At 36.4% G+C, this 20,878-nt stretch overlaps 2 protein-coding genes across 7 annotated transcripts; one reads left to right on the top strand and one right to left on the bottom strand.

Moving 5' to 3' along the window:
* Positions 1–438: 438 nt before the first annotated feature.
* On the bottom strand, positions 439–7,481 carry LOC137243963 (uncharacterized). Of its 6 annotated transcripts, XM_067772343.1 has the most exons (7): positions 4,652–7,428; positions 4,410–4,595; positions 2,303–2,358; positions 2,114–2,176; positions 1,417–1,629; positions 1,202–1,358; positions 439–1,134 (listed from the first exon to the last, which is right to left on the bottom strand). In XM_067772343.1, the coding sequence occupies exons 3-7, from the start codon at positions 2,339–2,341 to the stop codon at positions 992–994; spliced, it is 615 nt and encodes a 204-aa protein (XP_067628444.1). In that variant the 5' UTR covers positions 2,342–2,358; positions 4,410–4,595; positions 4,652–7,428; the 3' UTR covers positions 439–991. The 6 variants fall into 6 exon arrangements, 4 of the variants coding, with proteins under 4 accessions (XP_067628444.1, XP_067628447.1, XP_067628443.1 ...); XM_067772346.1 differs by lacking the exon at positions 2,303–2,358; XM_067772342.1 differs by lacking the exons at positions 4,410–4,595; positions 4,652–7,428 and having other exon boundaries at positions 2,303–3,324.
* A 1,596-nt stretch (positions 7,482–9,077) lies between these two features.
* On the top strand, positions 9,078–12,909 carry Alas (5-aminolevulinate synthase). Its single transcript, XM_067772341.1, has 2 exons — positions 9,078–10,453; positions 11,886–12,909. Exons 1-2 carry the CDS (start codon positions 9,214–9,216, stop codon positions 12,272–12,274), a joined length of 1,629 nt encoding a protein of 542 aa, XP_067628442.1. The 5' UTR covers positions 9,078–9,213; the 3' UTR covers positions 12,275–12,909.
* Positions 12,910–20,878: the final 7,969 nt, after the last annotated feature.

Here is a 20,878-nt window from a genome sequence, read left to right as displayed (position 1 = left end):
TAAACATTAGTCAGGGCGGATCCATCAAACCGGATGTGCAAATCAATCACAGAGGATGCATCATAATAAATAAAACATATACAGATATATGTATATAAAAATTCGTTTATTATTCAATATATGTGCACTTTTATATAGTACTTATGATAAAAGACTATAAAAATATCTCAAAACGTCCAATTAAATATATATATCACATTATTTATTCTCACTTAGTTTTACTTATTTACTTATATATCTGATTACTTTTTTTAATTTTTTTTATTGTTCATTAAAATTTCGTTTCTTGAAATAAAGTATATTTACATTATTTTTTTTATTTTTACCTATTTACGTATATATCACATTGCTTTTCTTTATGTATTCATTAAAATTTCATTTCTTTAAAAAGCTAATAGTTGTTTGTCTTTTCATTCTCAGGTACTTATGATAAAAAACTATAAAAAATATATATATTGCATTATTTATTATAACTTTTACTTATTTAAATGTGTAGATCATTACTTTTTTTAAGGATTCAGTATTCATAAAAATGTAATTTCTTTAAAAAAAACATAAATTGCATTTTTATATCAGATTGCTTTTCTTTATGTGTTCATTATTAATTAAAATTTCATTTCTTTTAAATTTTGTTCACAACATATTTGTCAAAAAGGCTTTTATTTATTAGTTAATTGTCCTTTTTGTCTCAGGTAGTTATAATAAAAGCTATATAAAAAATTCAATTAAATATTGGGACTAAATTAAAAAATATTTCGAAAACTTAAAAAACTTCATTTAAATATCACATTATTCTAACTTAAAAAAAGTAACTGACTAACTTAAAAATATTACGAAAACTTAAAAACTTCGTTTGTATATTACATTAGCCTAACTTAAAAACAGTAAATAATTAACTTAAATATATTCCGCAAACTAAAAAAATTCAAAAACATAAAAAACCGAAAATTCAAAAGCTCCAACTTAAATGAAAAAGAAAAGAGGAAACAATTCATTGCGCTGGTGGGCTTGTCTGTGCAGTAACTAATTTTTGCTTTTTGCCGAATTTCCTTTGTGCCATCCTGTGGTGGCTGAGTTCAACCGCCTTTCTCATTCCTTTTTCATACGATGCATGTCCTTGGTGTATGAATACATCTAAAAACGTACCAAAAATCAATATAGGAATACAATCTATAATACATCTCTCTTTATAACATCTTACCGCGAAGAAATGTCTCGAACAAGGAAAGCTTTTGGAGACTTTCCTTTCCAGCTGCTCCCGCCCAGTTGTACTCTTCCATCAACGTGTCACTAAAAATTTCTTTAACTACTCGGGGTATGTCCTCTGAAATGCCCTTCATTTTGAACATATGAGCCTTCTAAAGTATGAAAGCGAAATTAAATTATGGTAAAAGATAAATTTTTGGGTCAAATTACAATTGCTACAGCATACTCCTCTACCTTGAATCTTTCTTCTACCCTTAGAACCTCTAATACATTCTGGAGAGGCAATGCGCTGGCAACTTCATCCATGTACTTGTCTCTGACTTCCCCAGTAATTTTGCACACAGAGCTTTCCACCTTCTTCAGCGTCACCTTGCACTCTCGCATTAAGTGCTGTTGCGCCAAAACTTCACTCTTCGGTACCGCCTGTTTAAAATGAAGGTTTATTGTTGAAGTATATATATTAACAAGAAACGAGTTGAAAATCGGTGTTACAAAATATTATATGCTCAGATGTGAGCTTTAGCAACAAAGTAGTTTGGTTGAGATATGGTCGGTACCTTTTTTCGTTATCAGCCCAATTCTCAATGTTTTCCCGGAGAGATTTTGCCCGTTCTCCATACAAAAATGGTTGAGAATGGCAAATTTTTGTATGGAGAACGGGAGAAATCTCCCCGGGAAAAGGATTGAGAATTGGGCTGTATATTTAAAATAATAATCTATCGTTGTTGGACGGCCATAACCGTTTAGACGGTTAAGCGCCAATTAAGTAGGAAGTAAGTAATCTATCGTTAGGCGAATGAAACTAATATTCTGCATAGCAAAGATTTGTATATACACAAAAAAGCCTAAGCCATTAGAGAATAATTGAAGCGAAAAGTAAAATTAATTGAATAAAAACAATACTTACATCTTGCTTTATTTCCTCCACCATTTTCATTAGTACGCTTTGATTATAGCTGAGTGTACGTTGCTAAGTTTAAAGAATACAAAAAGTACTTTGCATGAATATTGTAAAATACAAATATCTAGTTAAATACAAAATCATTCTGAATTTTAATGCTATTTTTCCTCCGTCTCCTATTACCCTACTTCTTACATTCTGTTCAATTTGATCCATCTTATAAATAATCTCCATCAAAACTCTCAGCACATCTATAAAAAGAATAATATATGTTTAATATCTTATACAAAACAATGGGGCGTATTCATAGTCAAACTTAGTTAAGAACTAAAAGTTAGTTACAGCTTTTTGACATAATTTTCTATTGGCTATCTGTCGAAAAAGCTTCAACTAACTTTATGTACCGCAATATGTAATATACATCACAGCTACCTAACTGATAGCTTTCTTGTTGGGGCATTGAAAACGATAGAAGTCAGCTGATCAAGCTAATTTTGTTGCACATATCTACCTTTGGCTAAAATATTCGTGCAAGTTTAAAAGACACTTAGGAATGAAAAAAACTTTACTGGTGATTAACTTGGTGTATAGAGTAACTAAATAACTCTAACCCATATCAAACTGGATGTGAGACAGTTCTCAAGCCCAAAAAACTTTTGTTATAATGCAAAATAAATAAATAGTGTAGTGAATTGATAGCATGGGCGGTAATTCTTTACTTTAGCTCAGAACTGCTAAAACTCGTCCAAAAATATCAGGAGAGGTGTTAAAAGACGCGCTTTGGATCTAGGATCACGCATCCAAAAGCGTAAATTCAAAAGTTTATTTCGTTTGAGATATTTGCAAACAAATTCGAAAATTTGCATGTGATTGTTGTTTTGATGATTTTGTTGTACCCACAAGAAAAACTGTGGGTAAAAGTGTTTTGCGCGGATATAGTTGTGGTCTCCAAACCGGTGTTGGACCCACCCAGAGTAGTTTTTTAAAAGCGCGGCCAAAGGCCGCCAATGCAGAAAGGTGTTCTGCGCAAAAAATATGGGTAATAGTGTAGTTTACGGTACCCACCGAAATTTGGGCCAAAATTTTCGAGTGAGGTATCAAAAGACGCGTATTCACGTCTAGATCAAGAATCCGAAAGCGGAAGTTAACTTTTTTTTATCCATTCAAAAGATATTAACGAAAAACCAAAAAAAGACCCCGGGCCCCTCCGAAACCGGGGGTGGGATCCGTAGAATTTTGCGCAGAACACACGGTGATGCACAATTTTTTTTGTGGGTATAAACACAACAACAACCACATTAAAATCGCCAACTTCAACTGCAAATATCTCCGGACAGAGATAAAATTTTTCTTTTCCGCCTTCGGATTATTGTTCTCGAGATTAATACCTCACTCGAAAATCTTAGCCCAACTTTAGGGTGGGTACCGTAAACTGCACTACTACCAAAATATGGATCCCACCCCCGGTTTCGCAGTGCTTCGGGGCCATTTTTTGGTTTTTTGGAAATATCTTTTGACAGAAATAAAATTTTGAATTTCCGCTTTCGGATTCATGGTCCTGGGATCAAAACGCGGTCGAGTTGTAGCAGTTGTGAGCTAAAGTAAAGAATTACCGCAATGGGGTGCTCTACATAGCAAATTTCTTTGTGATTACTATATCTGGTTCTGCCTTAATAGTAGTGGAAAGTGCAGCGACGTTATGTCGGGGAATGTTTCCAGTTATGACTTGTTGCAATGTGGGAATTCTTTTGCTAAACCAGAGGGCCTTTTATTCAATCCTGCGCTATTAAATATAATTATCATGTTACACCTGGATATTATACCCGTCTTTGTATTAAAGGGTGCATCTATACTTGTAAATGTAACTTCTGGCATGATATTACATGGAGCTTTCATCTTGGCAATCATTTCTTTGCTTGGACAATGGAAAAATATAGAAACATTACATCTGGATTATCTGTTTTCTAAAAAATAAGTCTGAAATAGGTCGGTGTGCAATCCCATTCTGCGATAGGGCAGCAATCGATGTGCAAATGTATTAGGGCGGACTGAATAAATATAAAGCTTTCTCTTTTGGTATAGTGAAAATATGGTTAAGGACATTCAAAGAGATGGTCTATCAACATTTAAGCTTTTAATTTTAAAGTTAAGTGGTGTTTATCACGATTTTTGTTTTCACATACAAATAACATGGGGATATTTGATTTTTAACTATATGTGGGCAAATGATTTGTGTATAAACGAAAGGTAGTACTCTAGAAGGGGGGTTTAAAACAACCAAATGAAAATTTAAAAAATTTACCTCCATTAGGTCCTACCAGGTTGACTTCAATTTGGTTGGTTCCAACATCTTCAGCCTGATCTCCTTGTAGCAGTCCTTCAGCCTGATCGACTTACATTCCTGCTGAGGAAATGGCAGCACCTTCGGCTTCAGATGTAGCCTCATTAAAACGTATATTCGTTGCAAACACTTTATTGAAAGAATTCGCTGAAAATTATTGAAAGTTAACTTATGTACAAATCATGTACAAGAGATTTTCTTACCATTATTTGTAGATTCCATAACTGCACTTCTTGTAACTGGACTCTTCAAAAACTTTAGAATCAAAAGCTAAAGGATACGTTTTAATTATATTTTTAAGATTTATTTATTCGAAAGTGTGGATAGTGTTACTTTATTGAAAGTTTATGAAACAAGGGTTAGGAAAAAGTGGCTTAATTGGAAAATTCATGGAATAGGTGGTGAAGAAGGGGTATAAGCAAAAATTTGCTTTCCTGAGGGATACAGAAGTACTTGTAATCAAGATCTTCTCTCTTTAAATCAACCAAATTTAAGCTTGGCTCACTTGCAACAACAATACCTAAACTATCGGAGGAGCTAACAGGTACATCGAAAAAATTTTGCGTTTTCCGAAAAACAGTACATTGCACTATTTCCAATTCTCCTGACCCTACAAGTTGTACTACCTTTATAGGGCCGACTTTTTTGCTATAACAAAAACAGTCTTTATCTTTCTTTAAATCAATATCGAAAGAGCATAGCTTGGAAGGTTTGTGAATCGATGAACTTACATCCTGCCTTTCTTTCAACCTTAAAAACAGCTGTTGCAATATTTGATTTGATTTTCTTACTATCTTTTTTAAAAATTGCATAAAATTTTCAAACCTGTAAGCAGAAAAGGAATCTAAAGGACCAAGGTCTGACACATTCTGACAAGTGTAATAAACCATGAATGTTGAAAGTAACGCTTTCCTTCCCAAACATTATACTGAACTGCGTGACGAAATGCTCTAATATATCTTGGGCAACATCAGCCTCAGACCTAAACGACCTTTCACTTGAAAGAAGTCGAATGCCGGTATGTAATAGTAGGAAAAGGAAGTACAACTCACTACTTATACAGTCTTTTAAAACAAAAATGCCTGTGTATAGCAGGAACTGTCTGAATTCCGTTGCTTTCCACCGACTAACTTCATCTAAACTTCTCGCAGTACGACAGAATTCAGACGGAAAGTAATTCGAAATAAATTTAATATTTTCATTTATCTTTCGGATATTTGCATCGCTATTCAAACTTTTTAAAAACCTTTTTACGACACCTAAATCTACCAAATGCATACAGTCTAGTGGAAACTGAGAAACCATTTTAAAGCCGGCATCTTCTAAAACGGGTTTCTGTTGCCTGAATTGAGGACTGTGGTGAGACACATGATCTCTTTTCTCAAAACTTATATCCGTCCTGGGTATACCAGACGTTGTGGGTAAATATACTTTCCCATCCCAGTCACCCCCTATATGCCACCTGGGGCTTCCATGTTTGGCATTAAATGACATAACACCACTAACAAACGCCCTAGCTGGGGGGTCGCAAATGAACACACGCACATCAAATCTTAACAACACTTTATTGGGACCGACAGCAATACCGTTTTCTCGCAGGGATTTTGCCTCTGAAGCGAACTTAGCCATAAAATCATTAATATTTTCAGGCTTTTTAAAACCTGAGAAGCTAGCTATAACAAAAGGATCAACACTAGGAAAATGTACTAGTGCTCCAAGAATAGGCCATAAAACTCGACTTGAACTGTTAAAAAGTTTGAGACCATCTACTCCCACATCAATTAAAACCTCTTCTTGTGCCTCCAAAAATGAAAATTGTTTAGAAACTAGTTGGTCTTGTATACCAAAGTACAAAAATTCACCATTTGACATAGATTCTACACTAACTTTTTCTCGAAAGGTGTCTAAAAGAGTTTTGGCACACAACGGTACATCCTTTATCCCACCCTTTTGGAGTGCCTGAAGAAGTCCGTCTATAATATTATGAGCAACTTTAAAATCTATGGCCCAACTTCTTAGCAAGTCGTTCAGATCCGTACCTGCACCCTCTTCTACATAATAACTTTGGGCACCTAAACACTTCTACGCTTTCATCACAATTACTTCGAACACTATCAACTGGCAAACACTGACTTTGCAAAATCTCACTACTCAAAGGATTAGCCTCACTTTCCAAAGGATTAGCAACACTTTCCAAAGAATTAGCAACACTTTGCACTTTATCTTGAGAGGACTTCTCAAGTTCTTTAAACATTTTAACGTTATCGTCAAAGAGCTTTTTCTCTTTCGATAAGCAATTAGCAAAATGCCTTTTCATATTTTTTTTTATTATATTAACCTTTATTTTATTAATTAATTAATTAATTTAAAAATCCCGTCGCGCTCTGAAAATTCTAAGTCTTTTGCGTTTTAGAAAATAATAGCTTTGTTCTGATATTCTCCAAATATCGTCCTCGTGTTCGTAAAACTGACCGAAAATAATGCAAGGGAACACAAATTGAGTTATTTATGGACAGGTACGCACAGTTTCGGGCAAACATGAAAAAAAAAAATTAACAACACCAAGTTTGTATGTATTAGTAATCGCAATACTTTTGTGTGAATGTGTTGGTGAACACATCAGCGTTCTGCTCACGCGTCTTGTAGGGTAATTTCAGAGAGCGCATGCGTTACCTTTTTCACGACAGCAATGTAAAAGTCATTAAGACGACCCCAGCGGGTCAGGGGGTTAGAATATACCCGCGGTACGTATGCCTGTCGTAAGAGGCGACTAAAATACCGGATTGGCCTGAAGGTTTAATGTGGCCATATAAATCGTTCCCGAGATGGTCGGGCCAGCACCTTAATGATGCTGTGTTACCGGAGCGTACCGGATCTGTAAACGGCAAAGGACCATCACATCGATCACTCCCTAAACCTTCGGGGAGCAACCGTATCGCTACAACAACAACAACAACACGATAATTGGTGACCAAGTTATTGGTAACGACTAAGTAATCGATTAGGTAACGGGTACCTGTCTTGTAGGGTATATATCACGAAAGAAGATTGCGCATTGACGAGTTCAAAAGTGCTTCGTTCTGCGCATTTTCGTCACACTTGACTGCTTGAGCGAATGAAAGAAAGAGAGAAAAATGACGTAAAAATTGCCCATAAAAACAGCTAATCTTTTGTTTACATGCGCAATGCGCAATCTTGTATGAGTAATTTGTGTGATGTTTTTTATGGGCAATTTTTACGCCATTTTCCTTTAGCTCTCTTTTTTCTCTCTTTCTTTCATTCGCTGAAGCAGTCAAGTGTGACGAAGATGCGCAGAACGAAGCAATTTTGAACTCGTGAATGCACAATCGTCTGTGTGTGATTTGTGGTGATTGTTTATATATATACGGACGTATAAAGCTCATCATTCAAATTCTATTACGGCCAAGCCACAATCAACTTTTTCATATAGGTGCGTTCAACGCAAACTTATCTATGACAGTAACGTCGCCACAATCACACAAGATTTTGCGTTTGTAAATATAAAGGAAATTCAGGTTTAGCAATTGTACCAAATTTCGGCAAACACTGTTAGAACTATTCTGACTATACTAGAAAAATACTATATATATATAACACATTTCGTCTCCTATTCTTTAGGTAAAAAGCAGTTTTTCATTGTGAAAAACGTTGGACAAGTACTAAAGAGAGTGGAAAATTTTAATTGCAAAGTGTGAAAGCAATCATAGCCAAAGCAAATGTCGAGTTCTTCTTCATATGCTTTACATGAAGCAAGAGTTGAAGGTTGTCAACTTTTGTATGTCAGATGGCGCCAGTGTAGCTCGATCCGTTCTCCATAAATATACGTGCAATCTACACATCATGCATAAGATTGCGTTGAACCCACATATTTGAGAAAAGTTTTTTTGTTGTTCGGCTATTAATATTACAACAATGCGTTTCTGATCATGTTTTTCCGATATTATGTCAGGATGTAAAAGAATATAATTTATTGGATGTTGGCCACCCTTAAATCACTTTAATTTAAAAGCCTTCTGCGATTTACAACCAGATTGACTGAATTTTTGTATGTGTGCGTGTCGGGTATTTTACGCTTGCCCCGCGACTAACAAATAAAAAGCCATCAATCAACATTTGCATTGAGAAACCGTATGTCGTCATCGGATGATGACTTTTTTACTTGCATTTACAGCAGTTTTATTAAATAATAAAAAAATTAATAAACATTTTATTAAATAATAATAAAAGCTTTACATTCCATAAAGCTGCTAAACATTGATAATTTTCAATAAATTTTAATATGAATTGCTGTCCTTCCGCGCACTTGTTCATTTTGAATGTCGACACAAACTAAATACAACACTGTGTTTTGTTAATCACACCCCGCGACTATCAAATAAGCTAGCGTCAAATGAAAAACTCAAAAATTTTTGATTTTCATCAACGTGTAGCCGACAACAAATACGTGTGTCACGAAGCCACCCGACTGCACTAACCCACATAAAATTCAGTCAATCTGGTTGTAAATCGCGGAAGGCTTTAAGATCAGCTGTGCATACGAATCTAATCAATCAATCTATCGATAACATTTTCCTCCCAATATGACTTGCTGATGATTAACAACAACAACAACTTGCTGACTTTCGTGTTGGTTGAACAAACATCTAAACAAATATATATTGCAGTACGAGTGCAAGACATCGTTCAGAAATTGTCAAGTGTTTACATAATCTAGACCTGCCTAGAGTAGAATTAAAGTTGCGTCATGTCGTGCCCATTTTTAAGTCGCTTTAGTGCAAATTATATTCGTAATTATTCCGATTTCTTGGTGCAAACTTATGGTGCTTTTTGCCCTGTGATGAGTAAACAAGTCCATACTCATACTAGTGGTAATGATGTTGCTGGTGGTGCTACTGATTTAGTTCCAAGGCCAACCAAAACTATGAACGCCAACAACACCAAAGTAATACAACGCTCCTACTCCTCAGCTCCGCGCCTCAATGAGTCTATTGCAAAAACTACAGATTGCGTAAACGATACATTTTCATATGAAACTTTCTTCCATAATCAAATTATGAAGAAAAAGCAAGATTTCTCGTATCGTATTTTCCGTAAGGTAAATCGTATGGCTGGAACAGGACTCTTCCCTCATGCAATGGAGTATTCCAAAAATGAAAGGCCAATAACTGTATGGTGCTCAAATGATTATCTTGGCGTGTCAGCACATCCAAAAGTGAAGGAAGCCGCTATTAAAGCAATAGAGTGTCATGGTACGGGTGCTGGTGGTACACGCAACATTTCAGGCAATTCATTACATCATGAAATGTTGGAGGCACGTTTGGCGCGTCTACATGAAAAAACTGGTGCACTTTTATTTACGTCTTGTTATGTGGCAAACGATTCTACACTTTTCACGCTGGCACAATTATTACCTGGTTGTCATATATTCTCTGATGCAGGCAATCACGCTTCTATGATACAAGGTATAAGAAATAGCGGCGTACCAAAGCATATATTCCGTCATAACGATGTTGAACATTTGAGATCCTTGTTACAAAAAGTCGACCGAAATGTCCCTAAAATAGTCGCATTCGAAACGGTACACTCAATGACTGGCGCTATATGTCCATTGGAAGAGCTGTGTGATGTTGCCCATGAATATGGTGCTTTAACTTTTGTTGATGAGGTGCATGCTGTTGGATTGTATGGTGAACATGGTGCTGGTATTGGTGAAAGAGATGGTGTAATGTCGCAAATGGATATAATTTCGGGAACATTAGGAAAGGCTTTTGGCAATGTTGGTGGCTATATAGCGAGTAGTGCAAATTTGGTTGATATGATACGTTCATATGCGGCTGGTTTTATATTTACAACATCTCTACCACCTTCTGCTGTTTGTGGTGCATACGCGGCAGTCGAACTTTTGGCTTCCAATGAAGGCCGCGCTTTGCGTAGCCAACATCAAAGTAATGTCAAATACATGAAGAGTTTGCTGCTACGTGAAGGTATGCAAAATTGATTGTGTGTTTGGAATTAATGCCATAGGCATTTATGTGAATGGTTAATTATGTAGTGTGTCTCCGCGGACATATGAGTACGTGCGTACTTGAATTAGTAATAATAGTATTTAGCGGCGATAAGCCGCAAAATTCAAACTTAATATAGTCATTAGGATAATCTAACATTTGACCCAAGAAAATTTCAGTTTCGCAAGCACCGTATCAGGGTAAATGGGTTTAAATACGTGTTTTGAATGTCGTAAATTTGTAACTCTAGCATTGGACTCATTCATTAATAATTAAAACACCAGCGTAATAGGGGGCTTCGAAGATACCCGCGGTAGGTATGCTTGTCGTAAGAGGCGACAAAAATACCAAATTAATTCAAGGGGTTGTGTAGCGCAACCCTTTCAGGCCAGAGCCTCGGCTGTTAAATAAACAGGATTCACCATGGGTAGGTGAGGTTGACAATTGGGTTTGAGAAGGTATATATTGCGCTGGCAACCCCTTGAAATGGGTGAGCTACACATCTTGAATCAATTTGGTATGTTGTTGTTGTTGTAGCGATAAGGTTGTTCCCCGAAGGCTTTGGGGAGTGTTATCGATGTGATGGTCCTTTGCCGGATATAGATCCGGTACGCTCCGGTAACACAGCACCATTAAAATGCTAGCCCGACAATCTCGGGAACGATTTATATGGCCACATTAAACCTTCAGGCCATCCTGCCCTCCCCACTCCAAGTTCCATGAGGAGCTTGGGGTCGCCAGAGCCTCGTCTGTTTGGAGAAGCTGAATATTGCGCTGGCAACCTGAAGGGTTGCACTACACAGCCCCTTGAATTTGGTATTTTAGTCGCCTCTTACGACAGGCATACCTACCGCGGGTATATTCTGACCCCCTAACCCGCTGGGGGATCAATTTCGTATCTTAGTCGCTTCTTACGACAGGCATATCAACTGGTACTAGCCTGGCTCCGCTGGGGTTTTTAATGTTGATGGAACGCTGAACAAAAACATATCTCGGACAAGAATTTTACCCAATTTGGTATAGCGGAATACAATTGTACTACATTTAAAAGGAACTTATTCTTTTCAGGTAAAGCCCGAATTCTTGTCTGAATTAGTCGTGGGGGATTCTCTATACAGAAATAAGTGTAGGATTTCCGGTTGTAACTGTAACTGTTGCTGTAACCGAAAATATTGACAGTCATTGTCCTCAATAGACCTGGTTTATTGTTTTAAGTAGGCGGCTGTCATACATACCAGGCTTAAGCCGGATATGAGCTCCGAGCGCCTCTTTACTTAGAACCGAATTCTAGCTTATGAATGCAAAAAATCGAGCAGGAGGTCAACTCATGAACACTGGTTTTATGAAATATGTACGTATGTTTGCAATGTGAGACATCTAAAACAAATTTAATTTTCTTTCAATTTTTCAGGTTTCCCTGTTGAACCGACTCCAAGCCATATTATTCCAATACGCATTGGTGATCCATTGAAAACTAGAAAAATATCTGACATTCTAATTCAAGATTACGGTCATTACATGCAGCCAATCAATTATCCAACTGTCGCACGTGGTGAAGAGAAATTACGTTTAGCGCCTACACCATTCCACACGGTCGAAATGATGCATCAATTGGTTGCCGATATGAAAAAAGTATGGAAAACTGTTGAACTACCATTATCTCTACCCGATTGTCCAACGGGGTGTTTATTTTGCAACAATGCGGTAGGACAAATCTCAAACTTTCAAATACCAACAGCAGCAATAAGTGGAGATTTACAATGCAAAGTACCACAATGTCCCAGAGTTGCAGCTGCATAAGGCATTTGAGCATATAAAAAAAAAAAACACATATATTAAGTACATATCGATGTACCATTCGGAATCTAACACTTTAAATTTCGTGAGAAAACTAACACTTTCGGCCTTTGGCAGACAAAAACTAGCAATTTCTCTTTGTGGCTGCTTAAAAGTGCAAATTTCGTTTTCTGACTGACCTGAACTAGCACTTTATTTTTGTTTTCCTGCTTATTTACTTGGAGTAATGAAAATTTATTGCAACAGCCGAATCTGGCGACTAATAAAATTGAGTATTGTCATTTACGGCCTCATTAATAATCATAACGTGATGAATATCAATAGAAAATCCGAAATCTATTGATAATAGAACTTATATTATTATCGAACGCCTTGTAGAAAAACCAAAAACTCAGTTTGGGTGTAAGTTTTCGTCAGCCACAAAACAAATTTTCTACATCATTACAATAAAATACCAGTGCTAGTTTTCGTATAACACGTCGATATACATACATATGTATGTACATACATATAATGTATGCAGTAAAATAACACAAATTTACAAATATCAAAATTAAGCTTTGAATGGGTATAAATACGTATGTATGCGGTATGGGGTTATAGAATGGTGGTTAATAAATATTTATTTTGCAAAGAAACACGGAGTTTTTTATATATATACATATGTTATGTATATGTATGCATACGTATGTAATTTATTTTATTTTATATTCAGATTTTCATCGTTTAATGAAGTCGTCGCGTCGGATATCATGTTTAGCAAAATGTATTGTTGGTCTTTGAGAAATTCTTATTGCAAAAGTAATAATAGTAATTTAATTTATAAACAGATTTGTATTAAAATGAGTTGCAAACATGTTACTTCTTAAAAGGGCCATAAAGCTTATCAGAAAGCACAATCATGCATATGAGCGTTTTACTAGCAAACCAATAAGCGATTTGTCGATTTCATTTTACTACAATTCGTGAATGTGCATTTTTTAAAACCGCTTTTCTAAAATGTCATTTGCAAAATTCTTCATGTACGTACATATGTACACATGCCTATGCAAGCATGCGATCATGCACAATTGTTTAACAACACACCTAATCTGTAGGCTTTATATGTGCAGATATGTCATGTATAACAATTTACTGTATAAATATGGGTGCTTCCAGTGTTATGCGCATGCTATTTTTTGTATACAAATTACAACAGACATTGGATCAGAAAGTTTTTTTTTTGTTTAAACAACATTCGTAGTCATCTATCCCATTATTTTTAAGTTAGATACATAGGTTATGGCCTCGATAGCTGCTCTTCGAACGTTCAGAAAACTTACGAGCAACACAATCAGCTAACTAAAGACCTCTCTATTCGAAACCAAACAATCCGTCTTCCAATCGTGCGATTTATTTAACTTTATGCTGGATCTTACTGTTAACGAGCACGAAACAACCTACTTGCTGTCTTCATAGAAGGTCTTCGCCTCTCTGGCGACAATCAGCAATGTTGGCATCGAAATCAAGCGGAGAGTCAATTACACCAACAAATTCTATTTCGAGCTAAGTAGGCACTTCAAAAGTAAATTTATGAAATGAATATCCAACCAGAGCCGAAACCCGCACTCAAATCAACACCACTCCAACCCGGAGCCAAAACCGGTTGAATAACGGGGTCGAAGCCACAAAGCACCAAACCTGGAACAGAATCTGTATTCCAAAACCGAAACCGATGTCAAAATTGTAGTGAAATTGAAACCACAAAGCACCGAAACTGGAACAGAATCTGCAAGCAAACCCAAAACGAAAATCAGTATTCCAACTGTAACGAAATTGAGACCGGAACCGAAAACAAACTAAATCAGAAACCGGATCTGGAACCGAGGTCGAACCGAAACCGGACCTACCTGGTATCGAAACATGATCTGCAAATCCGAACAGAGAGGGAAACTGGAACCGAGTGTGCAGCTGACCTTTTCTATCTTTGTGTTAAGATTATAACTCTCACTCTCTGCCTTATGTATACAGTTTATCTATTCTATTTCTGTAGCTTTATTTCTCAGCTCATGAGATTCTCTGTAGGGAACAATTTTAGATGTCGAGGCTTAAGAAGAAAAGAAATTATAAAATAAAACAAACAAGGCCATACGTCCGTGATGCAGACGGCGAGTATCGAAAGAGGTGTAATGATATATATATGATGATATATATGGGGTATTCCATCCCATTTCGATTTGAACCCGACCCCTTTAGAATTGGCTGAAAGTTTTTCTTCTTTTTCTAGCTTACGAAAGACGGTTTTCAGAAGTTTTTCAAATTTTTTCATCCAACTCAAAAAAAGCTATGAATTTTTAGAAAAACACTGTTTTTGTTTTCAAAATGCTATAACTTTTTCAAAAATTGACCGTTTGGGATCTTTTTTTTTAAATTTGTTTTTAAATGTACTTTTCGGAAAAAAATCAAAAAAAATTTTAAAGTTTTTTTTTTTGTAATTTTTCAGTTTTTCGAGATTTTTCGAATTTCGCCCTTTTTTTTTCTCATAAAAAACTTCAATCAATTCTGCAATCATCCCCACTAATCCCGGAGTGGGCCGAGAAAAAACTTAAGCATTTTTTTTTGTATTTTTTCCGAAAAGTACATTTAAAAACATATTAAAAAAAATGGTCCCAAACGGTAAATTTTTGAAAAAGTTATAGCATTTTGAAAAAAACACTTCTGTCTCGCAAGCGAACAGCAACAACAACCATCAAACAGGGTTTTCTACTAATTTGCAATCTCCAAGTCTCAATTATACAGGTAATCCTCAAGTCACTTTGCATAGCAAATCGAGCGACAGCAATATTCTGGGAACTGTTATCCTACACTTGGTTAACAATTTCAATGAAAATATTACGTGCCGTGCACTTTTGGACTCCGGTTCTCAGTTAAACATTATTTCCGAGCGCATCGTTAAAATCGCTGGAATCAAACGTCAATATTCTCCTACATCTTTCACGTCTGCAAACAACATGCAAACGTCAACGAAGTTTAAAGCTACCTTAACAATAAAATCGCGCTTCATTGAATTTTCTTCCACCTTGGAGGCCTTAATTCTCCCTAATATAACTGGGCAGATGCCTGATCGCAAACTTTGTATTGATGACTGGAACATTCCAAAAAAAATATTCCCTTAGCCGACCCGTTTTTAACACTCCGCGACGTGTTGATCTTCTTATTGGCGTAGATTTATTTTATGATATACCAGGGATGCACCTTAACGTTAAGCTAATCGTTTATCAAAAAATTTCCACCGTTTCCGTTGAAACACTTCGAAATATTATCGATAAAGAAATTATCAAGATAAATTGTATCTCGTTTTTAACCGAAACGAAAAGCTTTCGTTAACGTTAAAAACGTTAACAAAAACGTGATACTTTATGTTTGAATTGTGCTGGCAATGCTATAGCCATGGTGAAGCCGTAAGGTGGCAACAACGAGCGCACATACACACACAAACTCTATGTAATTTGTTTGTGTAATTCGTTGGTGGTAATGTCAAAAATAATCTGAGAAATGTTTGTACTGTCAAAATTCATGAGAAAAGTTGCAATCAGCTTGGCTAATGCTTTCACCTTTAATGACTCCGCCATCAATCAGCTTTGCCAGCATAGTTTGAAATTAATAATCAACATAAACGATTTGATTTCGTTTGGATATGGCAGAAAACGAAACGAAATCATTTCGTTAATTTGACGATCTTAACGTTAATAAACGAAACGAAGTCACTTCGTTTCGTTTATTAACGTTAAGATCGTCAAATTAACGTTAATTTGTCGTTCTTAACGTTAATAAACGAAACGAAATTACTTCGTTTCGTTTATTAACGTTGATTATCGTAACGAAATGATATCGTTTCGTTCGTTAAGCATGCCTGCTGTGATATACTATCAGTCGGTCAAATTAAGCTTGGGCCTAACTTGCCGATAGCACAGAATACGTTGCTAGGCTGGGTAGTGGCTGGAAAACTTTCCGCTCTAAGATCTCAAAACACAAGTAGCTATTTTACAACGCTTACCGACGTAAGCAAAGATTCAATGCTCAATAACTCGATTAAAGCCTTTTGGAAAATTGAGGAATTCAGCTGTCCACCTCACAATACAACAACAAAAGAAGAAAGAGAATGCGAAGCGCACTTCCAAACAAATATTGCTCGCATGCAATGTGGTCGATACCAAGTAAGATTGCCATTCAAACATAATGTCAACATGTTAGGAGAATCTTACAATATTGCGGTAAAAAGATTTTATTTGCTAGAGGCAAAATTTCGCAGAAATGAGCAACAGAGGGTACAATACGTAGAATTTATGGAAGAGTTTATTAATTTATCTCACATGGAAGGGTTGCACCTTCGGATATTAAAACTCCACACTACGTAATTCCTCATCACTGTGTATTTAAGCCTTCTAGCTCCACAACAAAAATTAGGGCTGTTTTTGATGCCTCATCAAAAACGAGCACTGGTATCTCTCTAAACGAATTGCTTATGATTGGACCCGTGATTCAGCCTGACTTGTTTACAACAATGCTTCGTTTTCGATATTTTACATACGTTTTACAGCGGGCATCACAAAAATGTACCGCCAGATATCACTTCATCCTGATGATCGACGTTTTCATTACATTTTATGGCGTTCATGTGAAGGTGATCCCATTGAGATATTTCAATTATGTACGGTAACGTACGGAATAGCATCTGCTTCGGTTTTGGCAACACGCGCTTTACAACAGCTTTGTACAGATGAAGGCCAACATTTTCCTTACGCCGCACAAGCGGCTCTAAATGGATTCTACGTCGATGACTTATTAACAGGTGCTAATACTCTTCAAGATGCAAAGATCTTGCAGAGACAATTGGAGTCAATGCTGTTGAGAGGGAAATTCGAGTTAAAGAAATGGTGCGCCAATCATAATGACATTTTGTCGGCTGTACCAGAAGAAGATAAGGAGAAGTTTTTTCAAATTAAAGGGAAAAATGCTGTCAAGATATTAGGTCACATTTGGAACCCTTCTACCGATAAGTTTCTTTATCAGAAACCGCCTGCACAGAGCCAAAAAACATTTACAAAACGCAGTATTCTCTCTGAAATTGCTCAATTTTTTGACCCTCTTGGTTTAATTAGCCCGGTTGTAGTACTTGCCAAGATATTCATGCAGCAATTATGGCGTTTAAAGCTGAGCTGGGACGAGGCACTGCCGCAAGAGTACCATAGTAGATGGGAAAACTTTCAATAGCAGCTACATTGCCTAAATGATTTTGAGATTGATCGCCAAGCGTTTGCACCGTGTGCAAAATATGAGCTTCATGCGTTTTCAGACAGTTCTGAAGATGCGTATGGAGCATGCCTATATGTGAAAAGTATCTCTGAAGACGGGGACGATTTCACCATTAAATTATTATGCGCTAAAACAAGAGTAACGCCGCTTAAAAAATGTTGTCTGCCAAGGCTAGAATTGTGTGCTGCAGTCATAATGGCCGAGCTGGTAAAACGCATAAAAACAATTTTTAATTTCGTAGAATTTCAGAGCATCAACTATTGGACCGACTACACTATAGTTTTAAATTGGCTCCAACAAGATTCGTGCTGCGGGCAAACATTTGTCGCTAACCGGGTTGCGTTAATTCAGGAAAGCAGTCAATTTTCTCAATGGCGCTACATACCAACCGATCTCAATCCAGCTGATTTACTGTCTCGTGGAGTACTACCTAAGGCATTAATTCATTCCAGCCTATGGTATAACGGCCCTTGTTTTTTAAAACAATCTGAAGATTTTTGGCCTGCCCCGCCTGTGGGAATTCATTACAATGACGATATTCTACAAAGAAAAAAAAAATAAAACTTGTTCTAGCAGCCACGCACGAAATAAGCTTCATAGAAAATGTCAAATATCACAACAACTATCAAAGTATACTTAATGTAGTCGCATACATATTACGTTTTAACCCTTTACGGCGCCTTGTTGCATTTCTGCAACATACCATTTAAATCCAAATCAAAATATATGACACGACGGTAGATCACATTTGCTCTGCGTTGTAGTTTAGCAACAAAGCATTCTAACAGTAAAATGACAGAATGGTTGACCACATGGAATTGTTTTCATTTTTTTTTGCATTTAAGTGACGCGCGTGTACAAATCAGTTTCGAGCTCCTATAATACATTTACGATAAGTGATTTATTTGTGAAAAAATAATATTTTGCAGTTAAAATTAGTTTCAGAAAAATGCAAGAGAATATATTTTGAGAATCGGTAACATTTTCTTAGCAAAGTCGTGTTTTTTATATATTTCTCTACTTATTTTTCTTTGTTGCATATATGCAACACCGCGCTTTGTGGTTGACATTTTTAGTGCTATATTCAAATTCAAAGGTTTTTGTTGAGGATCAAAATAAAACGTGGTCAGCATAATTTGACCACCAGGGAACTGGAAAAGATATTAGATGAATGGGCAGACAGTGAGGATGGCCTTGATTTTTCTGATGATGACGATATTACTGATCCGACGTATAATATCGAACCTAACTATCATGACACTTCTGAGGAGGAACTAAACTTACCACTTGATTTGGAAAATGATGTTCCGGATACTACCACTCTATCAAAATCCGCTGAAACCATTTCTGCTGCAACACATTTAAATTCGGCCTCCGCTGTGCTAACCTCAGGGGACCTCTAATCGAATACCTAGGAGCAATATTACATGGAAATCCAAAAACCTGAACTTGAATGCCGACCAACTATGTTTTCCTGGATCCGATAAGCTACCGCCGGAGATACTTTGAGGTTTTTTTCTGTCTCTTTACTGATGATATTATCAATCTAATCAAGGATCACACTAATTTGTACTCCGTGCAGAGAGATTCTAGTAAGCCGGTAAATGTAACTGCTCAAGAAATACGTCAATTTATTGGCATCGTATATTATATGTCGATTGTAAGTATGCCAAATGTAAAAATGTATTGGTCTGAAAATATTAGCTTCGAGCCGATAAGAGAGACAATGACATCAAAACGATTTGAATTACTTCGACAGTTATTACACTTCAACGACAATAGTAAATTGGTCCCATATGAACAAATGGGTTCTGATCGATTGTACAAAATCCGGCCATTGATAGATGCACTAAATAATAACTTCAAAAAGGTTCCATTTGAAGAGCATTTGTCTGTAGATGAACAAATTTATTCAACAAAAGCGCACAATTCTTTGAAACAGTATTTACCCGATAAGCCCCATAAATGGGGATTTAAACTGTTTGTTACATGTTGTGTATCTGGGTATGGATATAAATTCGAAATGTATAGTGGAAAGGAAAACATATGTGCATCCGGCGAGCCTGATTTAGGAGCATCATCCAATGTATTTGTCCGCCTTGTCCGTGATGTACCCATCAATGAGAACTACAGGTTATTTTTCGATAATTATTACACCTCTATCCCGCTTATTGAATACTTGTCGAAGCGAGGAGTTTTGGCTCTAGGAACAATAAAAAAAAACCGTATTCCCAACTGCAAGCTGCCTGATGATAAAGTTTTAAAAAAAGAACCCCGCGGAACGTCAATAGAATACGTGGGAAACTGCAATGAAGTTGACGTAGCTGTCGTAATTTGGAGAGATAATAAAATCGTTACTCTGCCATCAAATTTTGCTGGAGAGCACCCAGCATCTGTAGTACGATTGTGGGATAAGTCAGCAAAACAATATGTGTCTATTGAACGTCCTTTTGTCGTAGCAGCATATAATCGGCATATGGGGGAGTGTTGACCTTTTAGACTCTGTTATGGGTCACTACAAAATTAAACTACGTAGTAAGCATTGGTATATACGAGTTTTTTTACCACTTCGTGGACGTTACAATGTGTAATTCTTTGTTTTTATACCGGAGAATTATTGCTGAAAAAGCTAGTACCAGTAAAGTCCTAAACTCTGTGGAATTCAGAGTAGCTATAGCAGAGACACTACGCAAATATCAGACAGTTAACCGTTTGAAACGTAAAAGTGATGTTGAATGTCTCATTGAAAATAAAAGGAAGAAAGGCCCGGCTCAACACGTTCCCCCGAAAGATGTGAGGTTGGACAAATACCGACACTGGCAGGTTTTGATGGATAAGCAAATGAGGTGCAAATTTCCTGGCTGCAAAGGTTTTACACAAACAAGCTGTGAAAAATGCGCAGTAAGTTTGTTATAATAAACAAAATAACTGTTTTAAAAATTTCTACCCATCTTGAGTTGGATTTTATTCATGTAGCCCTATTGATGCCATGTTGCAATTCTGCAACAAACAGTTTTTTGTGAAAAATTAATAAAAAATTTAAAACAAATTTATTTTTATTGTTGATTTTATTAATGACAGCGTATTTACTAGTTAGTAAATATAAATTTAATAAAATTTAAAACCTGGCGCCGTAAAGGGTTAAGAATAACTGCACAACCATTAAATCAAATCGTTGCTCAGGTGTACTATCTCCAGAAGAACTTCGACTCGCATTCATTGCTATTGTAAAATCAATTCAGCAAGAGGAATTCACTTCAGAGTTTCGCTCATTGAGATGCAATAATACTGCTCTAAAGCAAAGTAAACTTA

Source organism: Eurosta solidaginis, chromosome 3 (genome assembly GCF_040869045.1).
Source record: "Eurosta solidaginis isolate ZX-2024a chromosome 3, ASM4086904v1, whole genome shotgun sequence".
NCBI lineage: Eukaryota > Metazoa > Arthropoda > Insecta > Diptera > Tephritidae > Eurosta > Eurosta solidaginis.
The sequence above is the reverse complement of the archived record's forward strand: the minus strand, read 5'-3'. Positions and strand labels throughout refer to the sequence as shown.

What these genes read in the sequence shown, in the direction of transcription:
- LOC137243963 (XM_067772343.1), bottom strand. Translation starts at nt 2,341, where the DNA reads ATGGAGATTATTTATAAGATGGATCAAATTGAACAGAAT. An exon ending in TGGATCAAATTGAACAGAAT is followed by an intron (nt 2,177 to 2,302) that starts GTAAGAAGTAGG and finishes CTTTAAACTTAG; the next exon opens with CAACGTACACTCAGCTATAA. An exon ending in TGGAGGAAATAAAGCAAGAT is followed by an intron (nt 1,630 to 2,113) that starts GTAAGTATTGTT and finishes CATTTTAAACAG; the next exon opens with GCGGTACCGAAGAGTGAAGT.
- Alas (XM_067772341.1), top strand. Translation starts at nt 9,214, where the DNA reads ATGTCGTGCCCATTTTTAAGTCGCTTTAGTGCAAATTATATTCGTAAT. An exon ending in GAGTTTGCTGCTACGTGAAG is followed by an intron (nt 10,454 to 11,885) that starts GTATGCAAAATT and finishes TCAATTTTTCAG; the next exon opens with GTTTCCCTGTTGAACCGACT.